Source organism: Callithrix jacchus, chromosome 2 (genome assembly GCF_049354715.1).
Source record: "Callithrix jacchus isolate 240 chromosome 2, calJac240_pri, whole genome shotgun sequence".
NCBI lineage: Eukaryota > Metazoa > Chordata > Mammalia > Primates > Cebidae > Callithrix > Callithrix jacchus.
Window position 1 is genome coordinate 68,788,923 of NC_133503.1, and position 23,078 is coordinate 68,812,000.

Here is a 23,078-nt window from a genome sequence, read left to right on the forward strand (position 1 = left end):
CCGGGGAGGCCAAGGGTTGGAATCCAGGACTCCGCCTTCAATGCAGAGCTCCTTTCTCCAGGACTAGAAAAGGTTATTTCACAGACAGGACTTGTGGCCAGAGGCCCAGGACATCCTAGTCTTCGGGCATCCAGCCCATTAGAGCGCCCAATAAAAACTACAAGTTCCAGCCTGCCCTCGTGCTCCCGCCGGCTCCAACCATCCCTCTGCTCCTCATTGGCTCTCAAGCCTAACGTGCTGTTCCGTTACTGGTTACAGCTCTTGTCGCTCGTAAGAACCCATTGCTGGGGCTGGCCGGCCTGTGCCTTGGAGTCTCCAAGGAAATGGAACTGCACTCAACCAGGATGGGAGGCTGCCCGGCCAGTGAAGCTGCCGCCCACTGTGCTGCGAGGCTTTGCTGTTTGACTCCCTGGCGACAGTAAAGTTGAAGAGCTTCCGGCCGGAGGCCATTAGATAGAACACCCGGAAGGCGGAAGTTCTAGGGCGGAAGTGGTGGAGAGCTGAGGAGAATGGCGGTGGAATGCTGGTTTTGGCTCTGGGGCTGGGGCCGGCGGTGCCTGGGAAGGCCTGGGCTTCCCGGCCCCGGCCCTGGCCCCACTACACCTCTCTTTCTTCTTTTGTTGCTGGGGTCTGTGGCTGCGGATATAACTGACGGCAACAGTGAACATCTAAAGCGGGAGCATTCTCTCATTAAGCCCTACCAAGGTGAAGCCCTTGGGGCGGGAATGAGTGAAGGGTGAGGGCGAGGCTGAACAGGGCTGGCCTGCCCTTTCTCCTGAGCAGAGCATCTCTGGGTTTCCTGCGTCTTGGCGAGGCCATTCCTGGCGTCGCCTCTTAGCACCTGTCTCTGCCCACAGGGGTCGGTTCCAGCTCTATGCCCCTCTGGGACTTCCAGGGCAGCACTATGCTCACGAGCCAGTACGTACGTCTGACCCCTGACGAGCGCAGCAAACAGGGCTCTATCTGGAACCACCAGGTGAGTGGTTCTCAAGAGGCTAGGCGTACTGTTCAGTCGGCTGCTAGTCCCTGCCTCCCAAGCAACTGAGACCCGAGCTTGGTTTATAGGTTTGTACCTCCATCCCTGGCCTTTTCCCCTTCTTGGTCACACCTACCAATAATGAGAGGCGATGGGTATTGTGTACTTACTATGTGTCAGGAGCTGCGCCTGACACTTTACGTCCTCCTCACTTCCTTCAAAAGCCATGCGAGATAAGTAATGTTGTCTCCATTTTACCCACTAAGAAGCTAAGACTCAGGTTTGAAAGTGCCTTACCCAAAGTTATATAGCCAGAAAGTAGTGGAACTGTCAGGCTGTCTGACTTGAATGCCCTCAATAGTGGGAAGAACCGAGCTAACTGGATCTTTATTGGTTGTTTTGCTGTGTGTTAAGCACTGACCTTACCATGCCTTCTTACATTTAATATTCTTTTTCTTTTTTCTTTTTTTGAGATGGAGTCTCGCTCTGTCGCCAGGCTAGAGTGCGGTGGTGAGATCCGGCTCACCTCAGCCTCCACCTCCCGATTCAAGCGATTCTCTTGCCTCAGCGTCCCTAGTAGCTGGGACTACAGGCGCGTGCCATCACACCCAGCTAATTTTTGTATTTTTAGTAGAAACGGGGTTTCACCATGTTGGCCAGAATGGTCTCGATCTCTTGATCTCGCGATCTGCCTGCGTCAGCCTCCCAAAGTGCTGGGATTACAGGTGTGAGCTGCCACGTCCAGCTGCATTTAATTTTCAAACAAGCTGTTTGAAAAAGATGGCTTTCATGACTATACAAAGATAACACAGCTAGTGAATGGTGTGAACAGTATTTAAACTCTGATCTGTCTGAGAGTTAAACAGTATTTAAACTCTGATCTGTCTAAGCCTAGCAGTTCACTCAAGTACTTGAAACTCTCTGCCTGGACAGTGGAGGAACCCCTTAGAACCCTTTTCCCCGTGCTTGGTTGAGGGTCTTGTCATCAGTGGTGTGTAAGAACAACCTGTGGGTAGTTTTAGTGTCTGTGTCCTTTGCCCTGGAGTATGTAGAATGTGAGCAGTGGCCAACGACAGTTGCTACACAGACTCCACACTGAGGCAGTCAAGATGAGGAAAAGGGGGAAAGAATAATTTGGGGCTGGGTTACAGCTTGGAGCAGGACCTGTTCCTGTCCCAGCTTGCGTGATCTCAACTCTTCCCATGGCTTAAGCTGTTGGTTCTAGTTTTCTTTTATCACCCTGCTCTCTGGTCCTTGCTGGTTGACTTTCTTGTTTAGTTCTGGGAACCTACACTGTCCTTGTGTTGCCTGGTCTGCCCGTCCAGCTCCTCCTCTTCCTGCCCTTTGCCTCCACACTGCTGTTAGTGGCATCTGGGGTTACTTTCTTCAGCTTTCACTCTGATCCTCAGAGCCTGGGGTCATCTCTGAAGGAGTAAGCATGCATTATGTCTGCACAATCTGGCCCCTGGTACATCTCCAGACATTCTCTCTGTTAATTTTGTTCCAGCCTTCCTGGCTGTCTTCTTGCCTCAGCACCTTTGCACCTGTTGTTCCCTCTGTCTGGGACACTGCCTCCTGATGTCTGCTTGGTTCCTTCTCATCTGTTAAGTCTCAGTTCAAGTGCCACCCACTCAGACAGTTCATTAACCACTTTATCTCCCCCGAGTACATTCTGTCATATTATTCTGTCTTAGGGCTTTCAGATATTTTTACGAAATGATAATGCAGCCTTATATTCTTCATGGAAATGAGTTCAGTATAGCATTACATTTTTTTTTTTCTTTAAAGCAAGATGCAAATAATGCTGGAACTGTAGATATCAGGATTAGTTACAAGTAATAGACAGTGGCTTAAATTTTGGTTGTAGATAGCTGATGGTTGTCATCATCTGTGGCTTGAGATGCCACAGGACTGAGAGGCTTCTGTACTTGCCTTCATTGAATTTTCATTCTGGAATACAATTGTTTTGCCTTTCCTCCTCTACCTTTCTATTTGGCCCTGCTGATATTCCTAAAACATTTGGAGTGCTTCCTATAAATTCCCGAAAGAAACTGCTTAGAAATCAGAATTTTCTGTTCAGTTTTTCCCAAGAACTGCCTCTTCTTTAATGAGCTGTGGAGATGCTTTCTAAACTTTTCTCTATTTTGTCTCCTTCATTCACTCCATCGGGGAGAGGCACATACTTGGGCAAAATTCGCTGAACACCTGCTGTCTTCCCAGCAGCCATAAGATAGCTCCTGCTGTGGTGCGGGGGTGGGTGGTCTAGATTAAGGAGTGGCTCACAGGTGACTAAAACTGTTAAGTGCCTGGTGGCTGCAGCATAGGACCTGGGGAGGCTGAAGAGGCTGCTCAAGCCTTATCCTTTTGGGGATCTTGTGTGGAGGCCTGAGACAGTGGTCTTTAAGCTTTTTTTGCTGTTGTAGCAATCTGATATTATATATCCCCTTGAACTTTGTAGAAGTTGGCATCAAAAATTGTCATAAAGTTTAAGTATTTGCAAAGGATAACAGCAGATTGCAATTTGATATCCACATTTTTTTTTTTTTTTTTTGAAATCAAGTCTCGCTCTGTCTCCCAGGCTGGAGTGCAGTGGTGCTGTCTTGGCTCACTGCAATCTCCGACTCCCAGGTTCTGCCACAGCCCCCTGAGTAGGGACTATAGGCATGCACCACCATGCCTGGCAACTTTTTGTATTTTTAGTAGAGACGGGGTTTCACCATGTTGGCCAGGGTGGTCTTGAACTCCTGACCTCAGGCAATCCCCCCACCTCAGCCTCCCAAAGTACTGGGAGTATAGGCATGAGCCACCACGCCTGACCAATACCCACTTTCTTTTAAACAGTATGAATAAACTCAAATCGTGTGTGTGTGTGTGTGTGTGTGTGTATATATATATACATTTTTTTTTTTTTTTTGAGATACAGAGTTGTGCTCTGTCACCCAGGCTGGAGTGCAGTGGTGTTATCTTGGCTCACTGCACCCTCTACCTCACACAGGTTCAAGTGATTCTCCTGCCTCAGCCTCCTGAGTAGTTGGGATTACAGACGCACACCACCATGCCCAGCTAATTTTTTGTATTTTTAGTAAACATGAGGTTTTGCCATATTGATGAGGCTGGTCTCAAACTTCTGGTCTCAAGTGATATGCCCACCTTGGCCTCCCAAAGTGCTAGGATTACAGGTATGAGCCACTGTGCCTGGCCAGTACATCAGTTTTTTAATTGAACTTGTATTTTCATTTACACACATAATTTTATCCTAATGCAATATATTTAATGCTTGAAAATGTTATTCATTAGCCTACCATGTTCTTCTGCAAGTAAAATAAGTATAATAGTTTAAACTTTTTAACTTTGTTGAGACTGTGAAACTAAGTTTTAAAATTTTATTTGGGATTATTGTAATTATCTGTACACACTTGATAAAGGTAAATGCATTACACAGTTTTTGAATAATTATACAAAAAGTAAACATTTTTTGAAACGTGAGATCTCAATGAGATGTCATCCTCCGACCCCCATCTGTATTGATACTCCTGTCAGAATAAGACACGTTTAGTACCACTTCTACTTTTTGTTTTTATGTACATGAATTATGAGAAATTGCATTCCCTTAAATAGTAGATGGAGATGGAGCTGGGTTAATTTTTAAATTTTAAATATGTATTAGAGATGGGATCTTACTATGTTGCACAGTCTCACCTTTAACTGTTGGACTCAAACAATCTTCCCACCTCAGCCTCTGAGTATCTGGGACTGCAGGTGCTCACCACCACTGTGCCTGGCACAGAGGGAGTTTTGGTATAACTGTCACTGAATACTTTGAACTTCTTTTGGTTTATGAACCCAACATGCAGTGATCTTTTATCAAAGCCTTTAATGATGTTTCGGCTATTGATTACATCTGCATACCATTTCATTGCAAGCAGAGATGTGGAAACTGCCTAACTGTAAAATAGCCTCTTACTGTCAAGTGATTCAGTTGGCCTGGTGTAGGGCCAAGGCATCAAGCTTTCTGAGCTCCCAGGTGAATCCGCTGTGCAGCCAGGGTTAAGAACTGTGGCCATATCATGTTTGTTCCCCAAAGCAGCTTATGAATCATTTCCAACCTGTACCTTGCTTGCTTAAAATCCTCCAGAGGCTTTATGTTGTCTGTATCATAGAATGTCTCTGCTAATCTACAGTTTTAATCTGGGGTCATGGAGACTTTCTAAGGCCTGCAAAGTCCTGGAGGAGTCAGTTTCCAGATCCTCCACTGTCTTGTGTGCTCATTCCTGAAAGCAGCCTCCCTGTGAACATGCTGGGGATGGGTGTGTGGGTTTTCCTTTCCCACCTCCCTCTCTCAGTTGCTCCTCTGCTCTGAGGTCAGTTTCGCAGCAGCCTGGTCTTTCTTCAGGGTGTCATCCCCAGGTGCAGAAAACTCCTGGGCACCAAAGAGACTGTTTGAAATCTGGGCTGACTTTTGTATATGTGAGATATATGTATTTTTTGTTTTTGTTGAGATAGAGTCTCACTCTGTTGCACAGGCTGGGGTACAGTGGTGTGATCTCTGCTCACTGCAACCTCCGCCTCCCAGGTTCAAGCGATTCTCCTGCTTCAGCTCCCAAGTAGCTGGGACTACAGTTGTATGCCACCACACTCGGCTAATTTTTTGTATTTTTAGTAGAGACTGGGTTTCACCGTTTTAGCCAGGATGGTCTTGATCTCCTGACCTTGTGATCCACCTGCCTCAGCCTCCCAAAGTGCTTAGATTACAGGTGTGAACCAGTGTGCCCAGCCATGAGATATATATTTTTAAAGTTTTCAAATACATAAGGGCTATTTTAGTTATCTTTTAAAAATTGTTTATTATCGTTAGATAGCTAATTTAATTCCATCGTGGTCAGGATTCCATCATTTTTTCTTTTTTTTTTTCGCTTGCAACTGTCTTCATTGAGTTATAGGGTTTTTTTGGGGGGGAAACATTCTGTTTGTGCTTGCAATGAATGTGGATTCCGTACTTGTTGATTACAGTGTGCTATTTAGGATCTTTAGGTCAAGTTTGCTTTCCAAATTCCCCAGGTGGGTCTGTTGTGCACACAGGGTTAAGATTGAGTTCACATTTTTTTTTTTTTGAGACGGAGCCTTACTTGGTCACCCAGGCTGGAGTGCAATGGCGTGATCTCGGTCTCACTGCAACCTCCACCTCCTGGGTTCAAGCAATACTCCTGCCTCAGCCTCCCAAGTAGCCGGGACTACAGGTGCATGCCACCATGCCCAGCTAAGTTTTTGTGTTTTTAGTAGAGACAGGGTTTCACCGTGTCAGGATGGTCTCGATTTCCTAACCTCATGATCCACCTGCCTCAGCCTCCCAAAGTGCTGGGATTACTCATGCCTCCCAAAGTGCTGAACTCATGTATGGCCTGAGTTCAGATCTTCTACAGCCTTTCTCATGTTTTTGTCTGCTTGCTTTTATTAGTTGCTAAGCGAGCTTTGTGCCGTGAGTGGCGGCTCATGGCTATAATCCCAGCACTTTGGAAGGCTGAGGTGGGTGGATCACGAGGTCAGGAGATTGAGACTATCCTGGCCAACATGGTAAAACCCCGTCTCTACTAAAAATACAAAAAGTTAGTTGGCCGTGGTGGCTTGTGCCTGTAGTCCCAGTTACTCAGGAGGCTGAGACAGGAGAATTGCTTGAACACAGGAGATGGAGGCTACAGTGAGCTGAGATCGCGCCACTGCACTCCAGCCTGGATGACGGAGCGAGAAGACTCTGTCTCAAAAAATTAAAAAAAAGCTGTTTAAAAATTTCTCTGTGTGGCTAGGCAAAGTGACATGTGTCTGTAAGTCTTAGCTACTGGGGAGGCTGAGGCGGGAGGATAGCTTGAGCCCAGGAGTTCAAAAACAGCCTGAGCAACATAGTAAGATCCCATCTCAAAAAAAAAAAAGTGTTAAAAACATTTCTTTATATGGATTTGTCTGTATCTTTGTAGTTTGTTGGTTTCTGTTTTATATGTTTTGAGGACAAAGAATTAGGTACATACTTAGATTTATCTATCTATCTAAAAAGTTAGATTTATGTATCTCTGGGTAAATGGAATCTTTTATTATGAAGAATCCCACCAGGGTAGTTGGCATTCCAGCTGGTCCTTCCACTTTGAGATTCTTTTCCTTTGTTCCTTTGATCCAGTCAGCACACACCTTTTCCAGGGATTTTATGTTGCAGCTCATTGGAGTGATTCAGATTCAGTGAATTGTCACCTCTGGCTCCATGGGTGTTTTGCCAGTATCTTGAAAGTCATGGATAGGCCGGGTGTGGTGGCTCATGCTTGTAATCCCAGCACTTTGAGAGGCCAAGGCAGGTGGATTACCTGAGGTCAGGAGTTCAAGACCAGCCCGACCAATATGGTGAAACCCTGTCTCTATTAAAAATAACAAAAATGTGGCCAGGTGGGGTGGCTCACACCTGTAATCCTAACACTTTGGGAGGCTGAGGCTGGCAGATCACGAGGTCAAGAGATCAAGACCATCCTGGCCAACATGGTGAAACCCTGTCTCTACTAAAATACAAAAAATTAGCTATGGTGGCATGCATGTAGTCCCAGCTACTTGGGAGGCTGAGGCAGGGGAATTGCTTGAATCCAGGAGGCAGAGGTTGCAGTGAGCCAAGATCGCACTGCTGCACTCAGGCCTGGTGACAGACCGAGACTCTGTCTAAATTAAAAAAAAAAATTACAACCACACTTGTAGTCCAGCTACTCAAGAGGCTGAGCCAGGAGAATTGCTTGAACCTGGGAGGCAGAGGTTGCAGTGAGCTGAGATTGTGCCCCTGTACTCTAGCCTGGGTGACAGAGCGAGACTCTTGTCTCAAAAACAAAATAATAAAAATTAAATTAAATTAAATTAAATAAATGCCGTGGCTACTGTGAGGCTTCCTGACCAACTTGTTCCTCAGCCAGAACAAACAGTGATGAGCCAGGAGCAGGAGCAGGCGGACCACAGCTCCATACCACCTGCAACTGTGTCTTCCTCAAAGAGCAGAAGTTTGCTTTTGGTTAGTGTTTGCATAATATCTTTTTTCTGTCCTTTTACTTTTTCCCGTTTTTAATGTTTTAGAGTTTTTTCTTACAAATGGCATATGACTGGCCTGGCGCAGTGGCTCATGCCTATAATCCCAGCACTCTGGAAGGCCGAGGCAGGCAGATCACCTGAGGTTGGGAGTTCAAGACCAGCCTGACCAACATGGTGAAACTCCATCTCAAATAAATAAAAATAAAAATAATAAATGGCATAATGACTATGCTTCAGGGAGCTTTGTTTTTATTGTTGTACATGCATATAACATAAAATTTACTATTTTAACCTTTTTCATGGTTAAATCCATCAATTTATGAAACTGTTTTCTTCAGTAGGCTATACATTGACATTGAAACAATGGCTGTTTTTTTTGAGATGGAGTCTCGTTCTGGCCCAGGCTGGAGTGCAGTGGCGCTATCTCGGCTCACTGCAACCTCCACCTCCTAAGTTCAAGCAATTCTCTTGCCTCAGCCTCCGAGTAGCTGGGACTATAGGCACGTTTACTACACCTGGCCAATTTTTTGTACTTTTAGTAGAGACAGGGTTTCACCATGTCAGCCAGGATGGTCTTGATCTCCTGACCTTGTGATCTACCCACCTCAGCCTACCAAAGTGCTAGGATTACAGACGTGAGCCACTGGGCCCTGCCTTTTTTGTTTTTTTCCCCGGAGACAAGGGCCTTACTTGGTCACCTAGGCTGGAATGCAAGGGTGTGATCACAGCTCAATGCAGCCTTGGTCTCCTGGGCATCATCCTCCCACCTTAGCCTCCTGAGTAGCTTGGACTACAGGCACACACCACCATGCCTGGCTAATTTTTTTTTTCTTTTTGGTAGAAGTGGAGTTTTGCCATGTTGCTTAGGCTGGTCTTGAACCTGGGCTTAAGCAGTCCTCCTACCTTGGCCTCTCAGAGTGCTGGGATTACAGGCATGAGCCAACACGCCCAGCCTAACAATGGCATTTAAAAGATGTAATGGCTATCTAAAAAATGTTTTGACTGTTGTACTTATATATCTATACACGCAAGAAAATTAAATTTCTCTCTCTCTCTCTCTCTCTCTCTCTCTCTGTGTGTGTGTATATATATATATATATATATGTATATATTTTTTTTTTTTTGAGACAGGGTCTCACTCTGTTGCCCAAGCTGGAGTGCAGTGGTGCTATCTCAGCTCACTGCAACCTCCGCCTCCCAGGTTCAAGTGATTCTCCTGTGTCAGCCTCCCTGGTAGCTGGTACTGCAGGCACCTGTCACCATGCCCGGCTAATTTTGTATTTTTAGTAGAGACAAGATTTCACCGTGTTGGCCAGGCTGGTCTCAAATTCTTAACCTCAGATGATCCACCTGCCTTGGCCTCCCAAAGTGCTGGGATTACAGGTTTGAGCCACTGAACCTGGCCAAATTTCTCAGATATTTCTATTGTGGTAAAATGTATGTAACAAAGTGTACCATTTTAACCAGTTTTGTTTTTTTTTAAGACGGGGTTTCACCATGTTGGTCAGGCTGGTCTTGAACTCCCAACCTCAGGTGATCCGCCCGCCTTGGCCTCCAAAGTGCTTGGATTACAGGCGTGAGCCACCATGCCTGGCTTAACCAGTTTTTAAAATTAAAAAAAATTTTTTTTAGAGACAGAACCCAGGCAGTACCACAATCCTAACTCATGGCAGCCTCAAACTCCTGGACTCCAGTGATCCTCCTACTTCGGCCTCCTAAGTAGCTGGGATTACAGGCATGTGCTACTTACTGTACCTGGCTAATGTTTTTTTAAATTTTTTATAGAGATGGGATCTCACTATGCTGCTCGGGCTGGTCTTGAACTCCTGGCCTCAAGCAGTCCTTCTGCCTTGGCCTCCCAAAGTGCTGGGATTACAGGCATGAGCTACTGCATTTTGCCCATTTTAACCATTTTTAAGTGCACAGGTCAGTGGCATTAAGTGCCTTCATATTGCTGTGGAGCCATTACCACCATTCATTTCCAGAACTCTTTCATCATCCCAACTGAAACTCTCTACTCATTTAACAATAACTCTCATCCCCATAGTCCCTGGCAACCACCATTCTACCTCATCTCTATGAATTTGACTATTCTAGGCATTTCCTATAAATGGAGGCATACAATATTTGTCCTCTTTGTCTGACTTATTTTACTTAGCATATCTTCAAGTTTCCTCCATACCAGAGTATGTTGTAGTATCTATCAGTACTGCATTCCTTTTTGTTATTAATATTTGTGTGTGTGTGTGTGTGTGTGCGTGCACATGTGTGCGTGTGTCTCTAGACCATATTCTGTGTATTTATTCATCTGTTCATAACGGACACTTGGATTGTTTCCATCTTGGATTGTTTCCATCTTTTGCCATTGTGAATAATGCTGCTCTGCACATTGGTATACAAGTATCTCTTTGAATCCTACTTTCAGTATGTAACTAGGAAGTAGAATCTGGATCATACAGTCATTCTAATTTTAACTTTTTGAGGACTACCAAACGTTTACTTTCCTCCCCCTCCTCCTCCCTCTCCCCTTCCTTTTTTGAGACAGAGGCTTGCTGTGTCTCCAGGCTGGCATGCAGTGGCGCGATCCTGGCTCAGTGCAACCTCCGCGTCCTGGGCTCAAGCAATTCTCCTGCCTCAGACTCCTGAGTAGCTAGGATTACGGGCGCACACCACCATACCCAGCTAATTTTTGTATTTTTAGTAGAGATGGGGTTTCACCATGTTGACCAGGATGGTCTGGATCTCTTGACCTTGTTTCCGCCTGGCTTGGCCTCCCAAAGTGCTACGATTACAGGCATAAGCCACTGTGTCTGGCCTACCAAACTGTTTTCTGTAGCAACTGCACCTTATTACATTCCAGTTAGCAATGCGCAAGGATTCCGATTTCTCCACATCCTTGCAAACGTTTGTTTTATTTATTTATTTATTTAGAGATGGGAGTCTCGCTCTGTCACCCAGGCTAGAGTGCAGTGGTGCAATCTCAGCTCACCGTAACTTCTGCCTCTGGGATTCAAGTGATTCTCCTGCCTCAGCCTCCCAAGTGGCTGGGTTTACAGGCACATGCCACTATGCCTGGTTAACTTTTGTGTTTTTAGTAGAGACGTGGTTTCACTGTGTTTGCGAGGCTTGTCTCAAACTCCTGACCTCATGATCTGCCTACCTCAGCCTCCCTAAGTGCTGGGATTACAGGCGTGAGCCACCATGCCTGGCTATTTATTTTTAAAATAATAGCCATTCCAGGCTGGACGTGGTGGCTCACGCCTGTAATCCCAGCGCTTTGGGAGGCCGAGGTGGGTGGATTGCCTGAGCCCAGGAGTTCGAAACCACCCTGGGCAACATGGTGAAACTCCATCTCTAGTAAAATACAAAAAATTGGCTAGGCATGGTGGCATGTGCCTATAATCCCAGCTACTCGGGAGGGTGAGGCAGGAGAATCACTTGAGCCCAGGAGACGAAGGTTGCGGTGATCCAAGATCGTGCCACTGCAGTCCAGCTTGGGTGACAGAGATTAAAATAATAATAGCCCAGGTGCGATGGCTCATACCTGTAGTAATCTCAGCACTTTGGGAGGCTGAGGCAGGTGGATCAACTGGCCAGGTTTTAGCTCTTTAGATCTCTGATCTTGTGTATGCTGTTGTTATTACTTTTTATAGAGAGGGGTCTTGCTATGTTGCTCAGGCTGGTCTTGAACTCTTAGGCTCAAGCACGTAGGCTTCCCAAAGTGCTGGGACTACAGGTGTGAGCCACCACCCCTGGCCTCTTTACTTTTCAAATTGAACTTTTTATTTTGACATAATTATAGATTCACATGCAGTTGTAGGAAATAATACCGAGGTACTAGGTGCCCTTAGGTTTTGTTTTTTATTTAGCATTTAATCCACTTACATTTAATGAAATGTAGAGTGCAGTGGTGCAATCTCAGCTCACCACAACTTCCATCTCCTGGATTCAGGTGAAATAGTGATACATTTGGGTTTAGTCTGTTGTCTTATTCCTTATATTCAAATTGCCTATTCTCTGTTCATTTTTTTTCTCTAGTCTTGACTTCTTTTAGGTTAATTTTTATTATCCTGTTTTTCCTGTTCTACTAGCTTGAAAGTTATATGCTCTTTTCTCCATTTTAAGTGGTCACTGTAGAGTTTAAAGCAGGCATTCATGCTTACCAAAGTCTAATGATAATGTACACTTTACCTTCTTCCTGGACAGTGCAAAGATCTTAGCACACTTTAACTCCATTTATTGTTGTCATTTATGTGAATTACTCTGTTTTAAGTCATACAACCCATTGTTTTATGCAGTCAGATATTTAGATTTTCACCCTTATATTCTCTGTATTTGTTGTTCTTCATTTCTTCTGGAATCTGACTTTACATCTGGATGGGGATCTTTTTTTTCTCCGTGAAGAATGAAAGTGTGAGTCTGCTAATGAATTCTTTTGGTTTTTGTTTGCTTGTTTGTCTCAAAATATCTCAGTTTTACCTTCATTCTTGAAGGACAGTTTTACTTTCATTCTTGAAGGATACGTTTGCTGAGTATAGGATCCCATACTGGCTATTACCTTCCTTTATCTCCAAACGTATCAGTCAGCTGTCTTCTTGCTCCCACTGTTTCTGTTAGGAAGTCAGGTGTCAGGCTAATTATTGCTCCTTTGAGGGTAATCTCTTTTTTCCCTCTGGTTGCTTTTCTTTTAAGATTATGTGGGGTTTTTGTTTGTTTGTTTGTTTGTGACAGTCTGTCACCCATGCTGGAGTGCAGTGGTGCAATCTTGGCTCACTGCAGCGTCCACCCCCGCTGCCCTTGGCAGATTCAAACATTTCTTCTCCTAGCTGGGATTACAGGCACACACCATCACACCTGGCTAATTGTATTTTTAGTAGAGATGAGGTTTTACCATGTTGGCCAGGCTGGTCTCAATTTCAAGTGATCCACCCACCACGGCCTCCCAGAGTGCTGGAGTTACAGGCATGAGCTACTGTACCTGGCCAAGATTGTCTGTTTTTCAGGGGAACAACAGACATTCCAGACTAACCAGAACGGGGAGGATGTGGGTTAAAAAACTACCTATTCGGTAGCCAGGCATGGCAGCGCATGCCTGTAATTCCAGCTACTGGAGGCTGAGGCAGGAGAATAGCTTGAACCCAGACACTGGAGGTTGCAGTGAGCTGAGATTGTGCCATTGCACTCCAGCCTGGGCAACAAAAGTGAAACTTTGTTTCCAAAAAAAAAAAAAAATCTACCTATTGGGTACTATGCTCCCTGCCTGGGTGCAATATACCCATGTAACTAACTTGTACATGTAGCTCCTGTATCTAAAATAAAAGTTGAAAAGAAAAAATACTTTTGTGGCGCACATTCTCAGGATTGCCTGAAGCCGTGTCACAGGAAAAAAAAATTAGAAAAAAATACTTTTAGGCCAGGCACAGTGGGTCGTGCCTGTAATCCCAGCACTTTGGGGGGCCGAGATGGGTGGATCACAAGTTCAGGAGTTCAAGACCAGCCTGGCCAATTTTATGAAACCCTGTCTCTACTTAAAATACAAAAATTAGCTGGGCATGGTGGCAGACACCTGTAATCCCTGCTACTCGGGAGACTGAGGCAGGAGAATTGCTTGAACCCAGGAGATGGAGGTTGCAGTGAGCCAAGATGGCGCCACTGCACTCCAGCCTGGTGACAGAGAGAGACTGTCTCAAAAAAAAAAAAAAATACTTTCATGTTAAAAAAAATTATCTGTTTTTCTTTGTTTTCTCTATCCCTCCCTTCTTTTTTTGTGCCTAAGTATGGTTTTCTTTTTAGTCAACTCCTTTGGTTTGTAGGACTTTTAAAGTTGTGGCATGTCTTTGAATCAGTTTTAGTAAGTGCTTAGACATCTTTAAATATTCCTTTGCCCTGTTCTCTCACATCTCATTCTGGAATCCCAATTATATGAGTCTTGGCCTCTCTCACTGTTTCTTCTTTCTTACCTACAATTCGATATCTGCTATTCTTTTGTTCTCCCTGCTTCATTCTGGGTGTTTTTATCAGACTGGCCTTGAGTTCACTAATTCTCTCTTCAGCTGTTTTTAATCTGTTGTTAAACCTATCCATTATGCTGTTCATTTTAGTTGTATTTTTTAGTCTGGAATATTTTCAGTGCAATTTTTTAAAAAATTTCAGTCATCTGCCAAATTAACAACCTTTTAACTTCTTGAGTATATCTAGGTATTTGAAAGTATAATATCTAAGGTTCTTATTGGTCTGTTTTCTTTTTTGTTTTTTTCTTCTTTTATTTTTCTGTTTCCTTATGTCTTCATATTTTGTCTCTTTGTGTTCCTAGTTATGATTGTGTGCTAGATACTGCATTTGCACAATTGTTTATAGAAACATTTGTGCACTGAGTGAGTCACCTTAGTCTGATTCCAGAGATTGAGAGGACCCAGAGCTGCACCACAGTTCCTGGGTGCCTGGGAGTGTCTTTTTAGTTACCTTTTCTTGGAGATGGAGTTTTGCTCTTGTTGCCCAGGCTGAAGTGCAATGGTGTGATCTTGGCTCACCACAACCTCTGCCTCCCGTGTTCAAGCAATTCTCCTGGTTCAGTCTCCCTAGTAGCTGGAATTACAGGCATGCACCAGACCACGCCTGGCTAATTTTGTGTTTTTAGTAGAGACAGGGTTTCTCCATGTTGGTCAGGCTGGTCTGGAACTCCCAACCTCAGGTGATCTGCCTGCCTCAGCCTCCTAAAATGCTGGGATTACAGGTGTGAGGTACCATGCCCAGCCTCTAGTTACTGTTACTCTTGGGTTGCAGTTTTCATGCAAACCCAACCCAAAGCAAGGCCTTCCATTGCCCTCAGCAGGTCTTGGACTTAGACTCCTTGTCCCTCTATCCTTGGAAGCTAATTCTCATCACCTCTCAGTTGCTTCCTCAAGAATCTGCAAATGTTCTGAAACCTATGAACTGTCAAGACCTGGGAAGTCTCTGTGATGTTCCATTACTTGCAGGCCGTCCTCCAGGTCTTTGCTAGCTCTGTGCTCTCAGGGACTCAGCCTAGGTTTTGTTATCTGGGTTCCTGCTGCCCAGAGTGGGAGCAGTGAGTCTGGGGCTTCAGTGAATATGTGAACCAGATTGCTCACATTAGGATACAGTGTTTCTTGTTTTTTATTTGAATTTTTTGTGTTCATAGAAGTCATATGTTTATTATGTGTTATTCAAACATGGTAAACAGTCACCATAGTTCCCCTGCCAGAATTACCCATCATTAATACTGGTTCATGTTCCTTTACTTCTGTGTTCATTTCTCTTCATCCTCATCTGTGTTGGATGTTAATGGTCTTTTTAACAGTTGCCAGTCTGACAGGTCAACATCTTGTTTGCATTTGCCTTTCTGATGGGTCTTTGTTTAATCACTTGCTTGCATACCCATCTGCAAACTTCTCTAAAGTAGATTCTTGTCACCATGTGTGTTGACACCTTAGTTTTCACAAGCGACTTCCTGGTGGGTAAGGCCAGGCTTTCTCCCTTGCTGTAAGCAGTGCCCATCCCTGCCCCAGAGCATGACCCTGACCAGCTCTCATCCCCAGTGCTGGTACCGCATTTAGGCCAGGCTTGTGAGGTGAACCAGTGAAGGGCTGCGTTTTGGAGTCAGCCAGACCTGGGCTTGAGGCCCAGCAGCACTGACCTGGCCTGATTTTCCTCACTTGGGAAGGTTGGCTAGCAGCATAGGCAGTGGATGTGGGTGACTAGAAAGGGGCTGGTACAATTTATGTGAAAGGCCTGTAGGCCTTTGGGAAATACCAAAGCCAGAGCAGAGCTCTCAGAGTCAGAAAGTCCCGGGTATGGATCCAGACAGTTGAGCTGCTGTGGACAAGTTATACCTCTGAATTTTTTTTTTTTTCTTTTTTTTTTCTGTAAACTCTGTTGTTCAACTAGGAGTAGTAACCTCTGCACAAGGTTCCAGGGCAAGAGCAGCAGGGATAGAAAGGAAATGGCTGACAGGTTTGACTGGTAATTAGGGTGAACAGTGTGGCAGCCACCTGCTCAGGAGCAGCCTGGGACTTGCAGGGCAGGGTCTGGGCCTCAGGCAGCCTTGGGACACTGTGGCCTCCCCCAGTGGTTAGTGGCACTTGTGGTCCTGTGCCAAGGAGTGCCCAGTCTTAGCTGGGAAGGGAAGAGAGGTCTGTGGAGCAGGGGCTGTGCCAGGGTTGCCTCCAGTTTGCCGAAAGGCCCCTGGGAGCTCTGAGCGGCCCTTTCTGCTCTCTCTCTAGCCTTGCTTCCTCAAGGACTGGGAGATGCACGTGCACTTCAAAGTCCACGGCACAGGGAAGAAGAATCTCCATGGAGACGGCATCGCCTTATGGTATACCCGGGACCGCCTCGTGCCAGGTGGGCCAGCACTCCCTCAGCTGGGCCCTGCTGGGCCCCAGGCTGGGGGTGGATAGGGGCATGGCTGCCGGCCCCCCAGGGAGGTGGGGTGGGGCTGCCTGTGGCTTGTGGGGCCCAGCGCCTCCACTCCACATTTGTCTCTTAGGAAACTGCTACTCCTGTGGATAAAGCCCTGCGCCTCCGAAAGGAGCCTGGCTCTGGAAGGATGGCCGCTGAGGGGAGAGGAACAGCTGGGTCCTGCAGCTCAGCCCTACACCCTTGTTGGCCTGGTTTTACCATTTTAAATGGTTGTTGTAAAAAAGCCAAAACATGAAGACTGTGCAGCAGTGACTGCATGTGGCCCACAGACCCTGAGTTGTTTCCTCGGTGGCCCTTCACAGAATATTTGTTGCCCCTGGTGTAGAGCCTCCTGGGTAGGGGTCTCTCCTGTGGCTCACCATTTTTTTGTAGGCCGGGTACCCCCTTGACACCTGCCTCAGTCCCCTCACAGTTCAGCCTTCAAACTTGAGTCCTCTGTGTCATGCACTTGACCCCCACTTCCGCCTCACCTTTCTCCTTTTGTGGTCCCTTCTCTCTGGGTGAACGGTTAATGGGTTGGGCTCTCATGCCTCCACCTATGTTGGCATTGTTTGCGCTTTAGGTATCCATGGGACAGCTCCCATTGCTCCCATTGTGAGAGTATCTCTTTGTACTTGTAGGGCCTGTGTTTGGAAGCAAAGATAACTTCCATGGCTTAGCCATCTTCCTGGACACCTACCCCAATGATGAGACCACCGAGGTAGGCCCCTCCTCTCTCCTGCTGAGCAGGAAAGGAAGGACTAGACAGTCGTCTAGAGGAAGGGGCCCTGGGACTTCTGCAGTCCTGGCATAAGAGGAGCCTCCAGGGGTTGGGATGGTGGGTGCTCCCACTTGCTCCACAGGCTGGGCTGGTCGTGGAGTAACCAGTGTCTTGGTCCCAGCGCGTGTTCCCGTACATCTCGGTGATGGTGAACAATGGCTCCCTGTCCTACGACCACAGCAAGGATGGGCGCTGGACCGAGCTGGCGGGCTGCACGGCTGACTTGCGCAACCGCGATCATGACACCTTCCTGGCTGTGCGATACTCCCGGGGCCGTCTGACGGTGAGCAGTCTGGATGGTGGGAGCGGCAGCCGGTGGGCCTGTGCCAGTGCCCCAGAGGCTCAGGAGGGCAGGCTGCTGTCCTGCAGGGTGCTTAGTGTGCTGGGCCTCACAGGTGATGACCGACCTGGAGGACAAGAACGAGTGGAAGAACTGCATTGACATCACAGGAGTGCGCCTGCCCACCGGTTACTACTTTGGGGCCTCTGCCGGCACCGGCGACCTGTCTGGTGAGTGGCCAGGCCAGGCGTTGGTTCCCAGCCCGACTCACCCTGAGGGACTGGGAGCTTTCAGTGCAGTTGCTTGCCTTCCTTCATTTAGTTTCTGGCCTCACTGTGTTCCTCCTCTTCCGTTTGTCTGTAAATATTGGCCTGTCCAGGCCTCAGTCCTTGAACAGTTCCTTAGTGACCTTCCCCATCCACAGGAGGCAGCAGGTCAGTTAGATTCAGGTGGTACAGATTCCCAGATTTATCTCCAGCCCAGACTGCTCCAGACCTGCACTCCGCCTCAGCCTCAGCCCTTGTGTCCATAGTTGAGGCCACGTCTTGCCCATCAGGATGTCAGTGGCACTTCGGTCCTTCTATTTGCTTGGTGTCTTTCCAGACTCTTCTTTCCCTCACATGTCACCTCCAGTCCCTGTGAAGACAGTCCCTGTGGCTTTATTTTCACAGCACATCCCACCACTTCCCATCCCTCCCTGACTACCTGGCGGCTTCAGGCCACCAGTGTCTCTCACAGGAGCCTCCCAAGTGGTCGCCTCCTTCATCAGCCCCCAACAGTCTCCCCTGAGCACAGCAGCCAAGTGATCGCATTAAGCTTGTGTGAGGCTTCCCGCTGCTCTGCTTAGACCTCTGCATGGACGGCAAGGGCCTCTGTGCCAGCCCTGCCACCTCTGGCTCCTCACTCACAGCTCCCCCTGCCTACTGTGGCTTCCAGCTGCTCCCTGGATGCACACGTGCCCTCCTGCCCCAGCTGTTCCATCCTTGACTCCTAGGGCCTTGCTCAGATGTCACCTCCTCAGTGTGGCCATCCTTGATACCCTCATGGAACATCGAGCCCCCAGCTGTAGTCCCTAGCCACTCCCCATCATTTTGGCCGCTTTCTTTTCCTTTTCTTTTTTTCAAGACGGAGTCTCACTCTGTTGCTGGTACAGTGGTGCAATCTTGGCAGTTTTTCTTCTTAACATTTACCATCTTTGAATCTACCAAGTAATGGATTTTATTGTCTCTGACCCTCCTACCCAGTTGTAAGCTCTATAAAATCAGAAATGGCTCTTGTTTGGCCCAGGGTGGGTGTTCAGTGAGCACTGGGGTGCCTCTAGCCTGCTCAGGCCTCGCTGGTCACCAGGCAGTGATGGCTCTTGGCTGTGGTTCTTGGTCTCTCTTTGGGTTCCTGAGCAGGTACCAGGCCCAGGGCCAGCTCCTGATCAGAACTGGCACGTGACATGGAGGACCTGACATGGGTGGTTTATCCTAAGGATGACCCATTCCAGCACCTGTAGTCTGCCCACTGCCCAGGAGCCTCCCCTCGAACCATGGAAGTGCTTGGGTCCACTCAGACCCCAGAAGAATTTCAGTCGTATACCCAGCAGAAGAGAGAATGGTCTAGTAAGCTGTCAAACAGCTTTCATAATTTCCAGCTGTGCCTGGCCAGTTCCCTGTCCTGCCCCCGAGTTACCTGGAGCTTCATCAGATTGTTTTGGCGCATGTCTCCAGAGGGTTCTTGATAGGAGCAGAGCTGTGGCCGGTGGCTGCTCTCATGGCTGTTGGGAGAGCCCAGCACAGAGTGGCGGAGGCTCCATGAGGGGAGCCATGTCTGACTGCTGGTCAGCGGTCATCAGTGCCAGGCACCTTATGGGTGATGTCACCTGACATATTTTTAGACAGATAGCAGTCTCATTCCCTTTTTACTCAACCATTGGGGGTTTGAGAACTGGTGGGATTTTTCTAAGATATGAGCAGGAAGCAGCAGAGCCCAGGTGGCTGGAACCTGACCCCCAGGCTGATCCATGTCCCGCAGGGCTGCTTGCTGTCTTCAGAGGCTGTGCACGCTCAGCTGTCACACTGCATGCCTGGCTGAGCTCTTGCTCAGTAGGTCCTTCCTCTTCTTGGCTCCAGAGATTCCTGTTCCTTAAACATAGCCTTTCCTCCAGTTCCAGTCCTAGGCTAGCCAGGACTCGTGTGTTGGCTTTGAGCCTTAACCTCCTTATCTCTACAGTGGGGTGATCCATCAGTGTCAAGCTGGGGCTCTTTCCTGCCCATGCTGTTGGACAGAGCCTTTCCCCAATCTCCTCAGGCACAGCCACTGACCTGCATTAAGCTCAGGCCCTTAGCTGGTTGCTGAGTTGTCACAGAGCCCCTGCAGCCTATATGTGGGGCTCTGTGACAAGAATGCCTGGTGGCTACTGTCCTTGGGAAGCTTAGGCTTCTCAAACAGTCACAGAGTGACTGCTGGTTCTTACCAGGTCATTTTTTGAGCATGTGCTCTGCAGGCAAGCTTTATTCTGTGTGGTGTAGACGTTCTCATGATAACCACACAGTTGGAGATCATCACTCCTCCTCTACATGTGAGGAAACTGAACCTCAAAGAGGGCAGCAGACCCCAGGATTTAGACCCAGGTGATTCTGCTTGTAAAGCCTTTGCTGTTTTCTCTCCATTATGCCTCCTCCCAGTTTTTTATTGCTGGGGACTAGAGGGAACTGGGAAGAAAACAGGCCTTAGACGAGCAGAGCAGCGCTGTACCTGGGGGCCTGGCTGGTTTACTGCCTGGGCAGCAGCTTCCCTTGGGGGAAGGGCTTAGGCCACATGCCCTGAGACTGGCTTTAGGCTATCATAGCTTTCTTCTTGGTCCTCCAGACAATCATGACATCATCTCCATGAAGCTGTTCCAGCTGATGGTGGAGCACACGCCTGACGAGGAAAACATCGACTGGACCAAGATTGAGCCCAGTGTCAATTTCCTCAAGTCACCCAAAGGTGCGTGTCCACAGTCCCTCCCTGCCTGGGCCTGGCCCAGAATGGGGTGAGGCTGGCCAAGTGAGTCTTGTGGTCCAGTTGTGGTTATGGTCTGGGGTCTTGGATCAGCCCTGCCTGGGCAGGCTCCTAGAGGGTTGGGTTTGGGTCACATCAGTTTGGGCAAGTTTGTGAGTAAATGAATGAGGCAGACGAGAAGTCTTCAGAGAGTCAGTCCCCTGAGGCTGATCAGCAAATGTGTAAGTGCTGGGCCAGCATCCTCCCTCACTAGGCACTAGGGCAGTGGCCAGCAGAGCAGGGGGCTGGGTACGCTGTCCCACATGTCCCTTCTATGAGCTACCTGGAAGGAGGTTGTGCTGCTGGCTGAGAAGATAGATTTCCCAGGTTTCCTTAGCTAGAAGGAGGGAGAGACAGGATTGGAAATTGGGTTTCTACAGAACCCGAAGCCTGGGTTCTTCCCATGGTACTAATTAGCCACCTCTCTCCTCACAGAGTGAGCGTTGTGGTTGGAGGAATGAGGCACCTATGTGTGGAGAAGTCCACCCTGAGTACCACAGACACATGCCTGGGGGTCTAGCCAGTGACAGAATGTGCGGCACAGGCTCTGTTTTAGCCCAGCCCTGGGTCCCCATGCCACATGGGCCATTTTGGCTGCGTCTTTCTGCTTTTCAGGAGAAGCCAGGATCCAGTGTTTTGTGTGACAATTCACTTGTTAAAGTTTCAGATTATTTTGAAATGTTTTGGGGGCCACACAAACCCTGCAACCTTTGGTCAGAGAGCTGCCAGCCGCTGGGTGCTTTCAGAGGTGGCACCTGCCTTGCCCACCCAGCATCCTGTGCAGCTGGCAAGGCAGGACAAACTCATTTTTAGATTCAATCCATTTGTTTCTTCAGATGTGACCAAAGCTTCCCTCTGTGCCTAGCCATGGGCTGGGTGATAGAGACACAGGGATCAGGCAGGTCCTGCCCCTGGGGCACAGTCTAGTGGCTGAGGGAGACAGAGGGAGCCATGGGAGCCCCAAGGCTGAGCGGCTTTCCGGGGAAGCACCATCCCTAGGGACCTCCCAGTTCAGTCAGTGGCAGCTGCTGCTGTCGCTGTGCAGAGCAGAGGCTGGGGCGAGAGTGGTCAGCAGGCCTGCCATTGGCAGCATGTGCAGGAAGGGAGGATGGAGGTAGGCTTGTGGCTGGCAAGAGGGTGCCATGCGGGCTGCTGAGAGGCCTGAGGAGACTGCACAGTGTGGAGTCGGGAGGCTGCAGTCAGGGAGGGAGGCAGAGTGGCAGAAACAGGGCCCAGCCAGACCCCAGCTCCTCCACACATAGCCTGGAGAGCTTGGGAGAGTCAGTGCCTTCTCTCAGCCTGTACAAGAGAGAGCACCAGAGGGCCCCATCCCAGGATGGGCAGGACCTGTGAGACACCCTGTGTAGAGGAGATAGGCTGTGGGCTGGGGATGGAGTGCAGGACTCAGCCCCTGGGGGGCTGCCAAGAGCATCCAGCTGTGGGCTGGGAGAGCCTGTGGCCAGGGCTGCGTTTCTCCACATAGGGTCCTCACCTCAGCGTGGCAGTGGGGCTTGGATACAAAGCCTCCTGGGCCTCTCCATGTCCACAGTCGGACTCAGGGGAGCCCAGGAGTCTGGTTTTAATCGGTTTCCTGCAGCAGAAGGTAGCCCAGACCTGAGTTGCTGAGGTCCTGGGTCCCAGTGGGCTCAGTCCTCTCTCTGCCTCACCTTGCCATGGGGACTGCAGTGCTGGCTGGGCTGGGCTTCATCTGACCTCTGCCCCTCCCCACTGAGGGGGTGAGTGCGACCAGCCTGTGCGCCCTGGCTGGCTGTCCGGTCCCTGTCCCATCCCTGCTGCTGTCCTGCAGCCCCTGTTCTCCGCCAGCCTGTGCTACCATTTCAGCTCCCCCGTTTCTTCTTCTCCAGACAACGTGGATGATCCCACGGGGAACTTCCGCAGTGGGCCCCTCACAGGGTGGCGGGTGTTCCTGCTGCTGCTGTGCGCGCTCCTGGGCATCGTCATCTGTGCTGTGGTGGGGGCCGTGGTGTTCCAGAAGCGGCAGGAGCGGAACAAGCGCTTCTACTAAGTGGCACCACCAGTGGGGCCTGCACCTGGGCCCAGGAACCAATGTGAACTTTTTTTTTACTGGGATTATAAAAGAACAACAAGATGACCTTATTTCTTAACTGTTTCAAATAAATGATTAAAGTATTTTCATACATTTTGCTTCTTGCCCAGCAGGGACAGGTGGCAGGGCCAGGGCCCAGGGTCTGGCACCCCCACCGCTGGAGATGGAGGCTTTCCTGGGGCTGGCGTCTCAGGAGCAGGGGGTCTGTGCCTAGAGCTGGGCTGCAGCCCCTGCAGGCAGCTGTTGAACACTAGAGGGTCCCCTGGACCACACTGGGGTGGGCCCCTGAGGACGTGGGGAAGTGATTTTGTTTTGTGGTGTGTGGCACGTGTGGTGGCAGACGAGGCCCAAGCTGGGAAACCCAGGCCTTCCTGTTCACCCTGAGCTGCTTCCTGAGGCAGATGCTCAAGCAAGGCTGCAGGGGTGGTGTGGTGGGGCCGAGTGTGACCGTTTGCTAAATAAAGTGAAATACCCAACCTCA

General features: G+C 48.5%; 1 protein-coding gene across 1 annotated transcript; it reads left to right on the forward strand.

The window, feature by feature from the left end:
• The first annotated feature begins 480 nt into the window (after window positions 1-480).
• Window positions 481-23,078, forward strand: LMAN2 (lectin, mannose binding 2). The gene is made up of 8 exons (XM_002744493.5): window positions 481-705; window positions 858-976; window positions 16,264-16,381; window positions 17,080-17,159; window positions 17,341-17,502; window positions 17,615-17,729; window positions 20,356-20,475; window positions 22,395-23,078. The coding sequence occupies exons 1-8, from the start codon at window positions 510-512 to the stop codon at window positions 22,553-22,555; spliced, it is 1,071 nt and encodes a 356-aa protein (XP_002744539.1). The 5' UTR covers window positions 481-509; the 3' UTR covers window positions 22,556-23,078.

Excerpts from the sequence above, each read along its gene's own strand:
- LMAN2 (XM_002744493.5), top strand. The coding sequence starts at position 510 with ATGGCGGTGGAATGCTGGTTTTGGCTCTGGGGCTGGGGCCGGCGGTGC. Across the intron at positions 977-16,263 it reads GCTCTATCTGGAACCACCAG|CCTTGCTTCCTCAAGGACTG; the intron begins GTGAGTGGTTCT and ends CTCTCTCTCTAG. Across the intron at positions 16,382-17,079 it reads CCGGGACCGCCTCGTGCCAG|GGCCTGTGTTTGGAAGCAAA; the intron begins GTGGGCCAGCAC and ends TTGTACTTGTAG.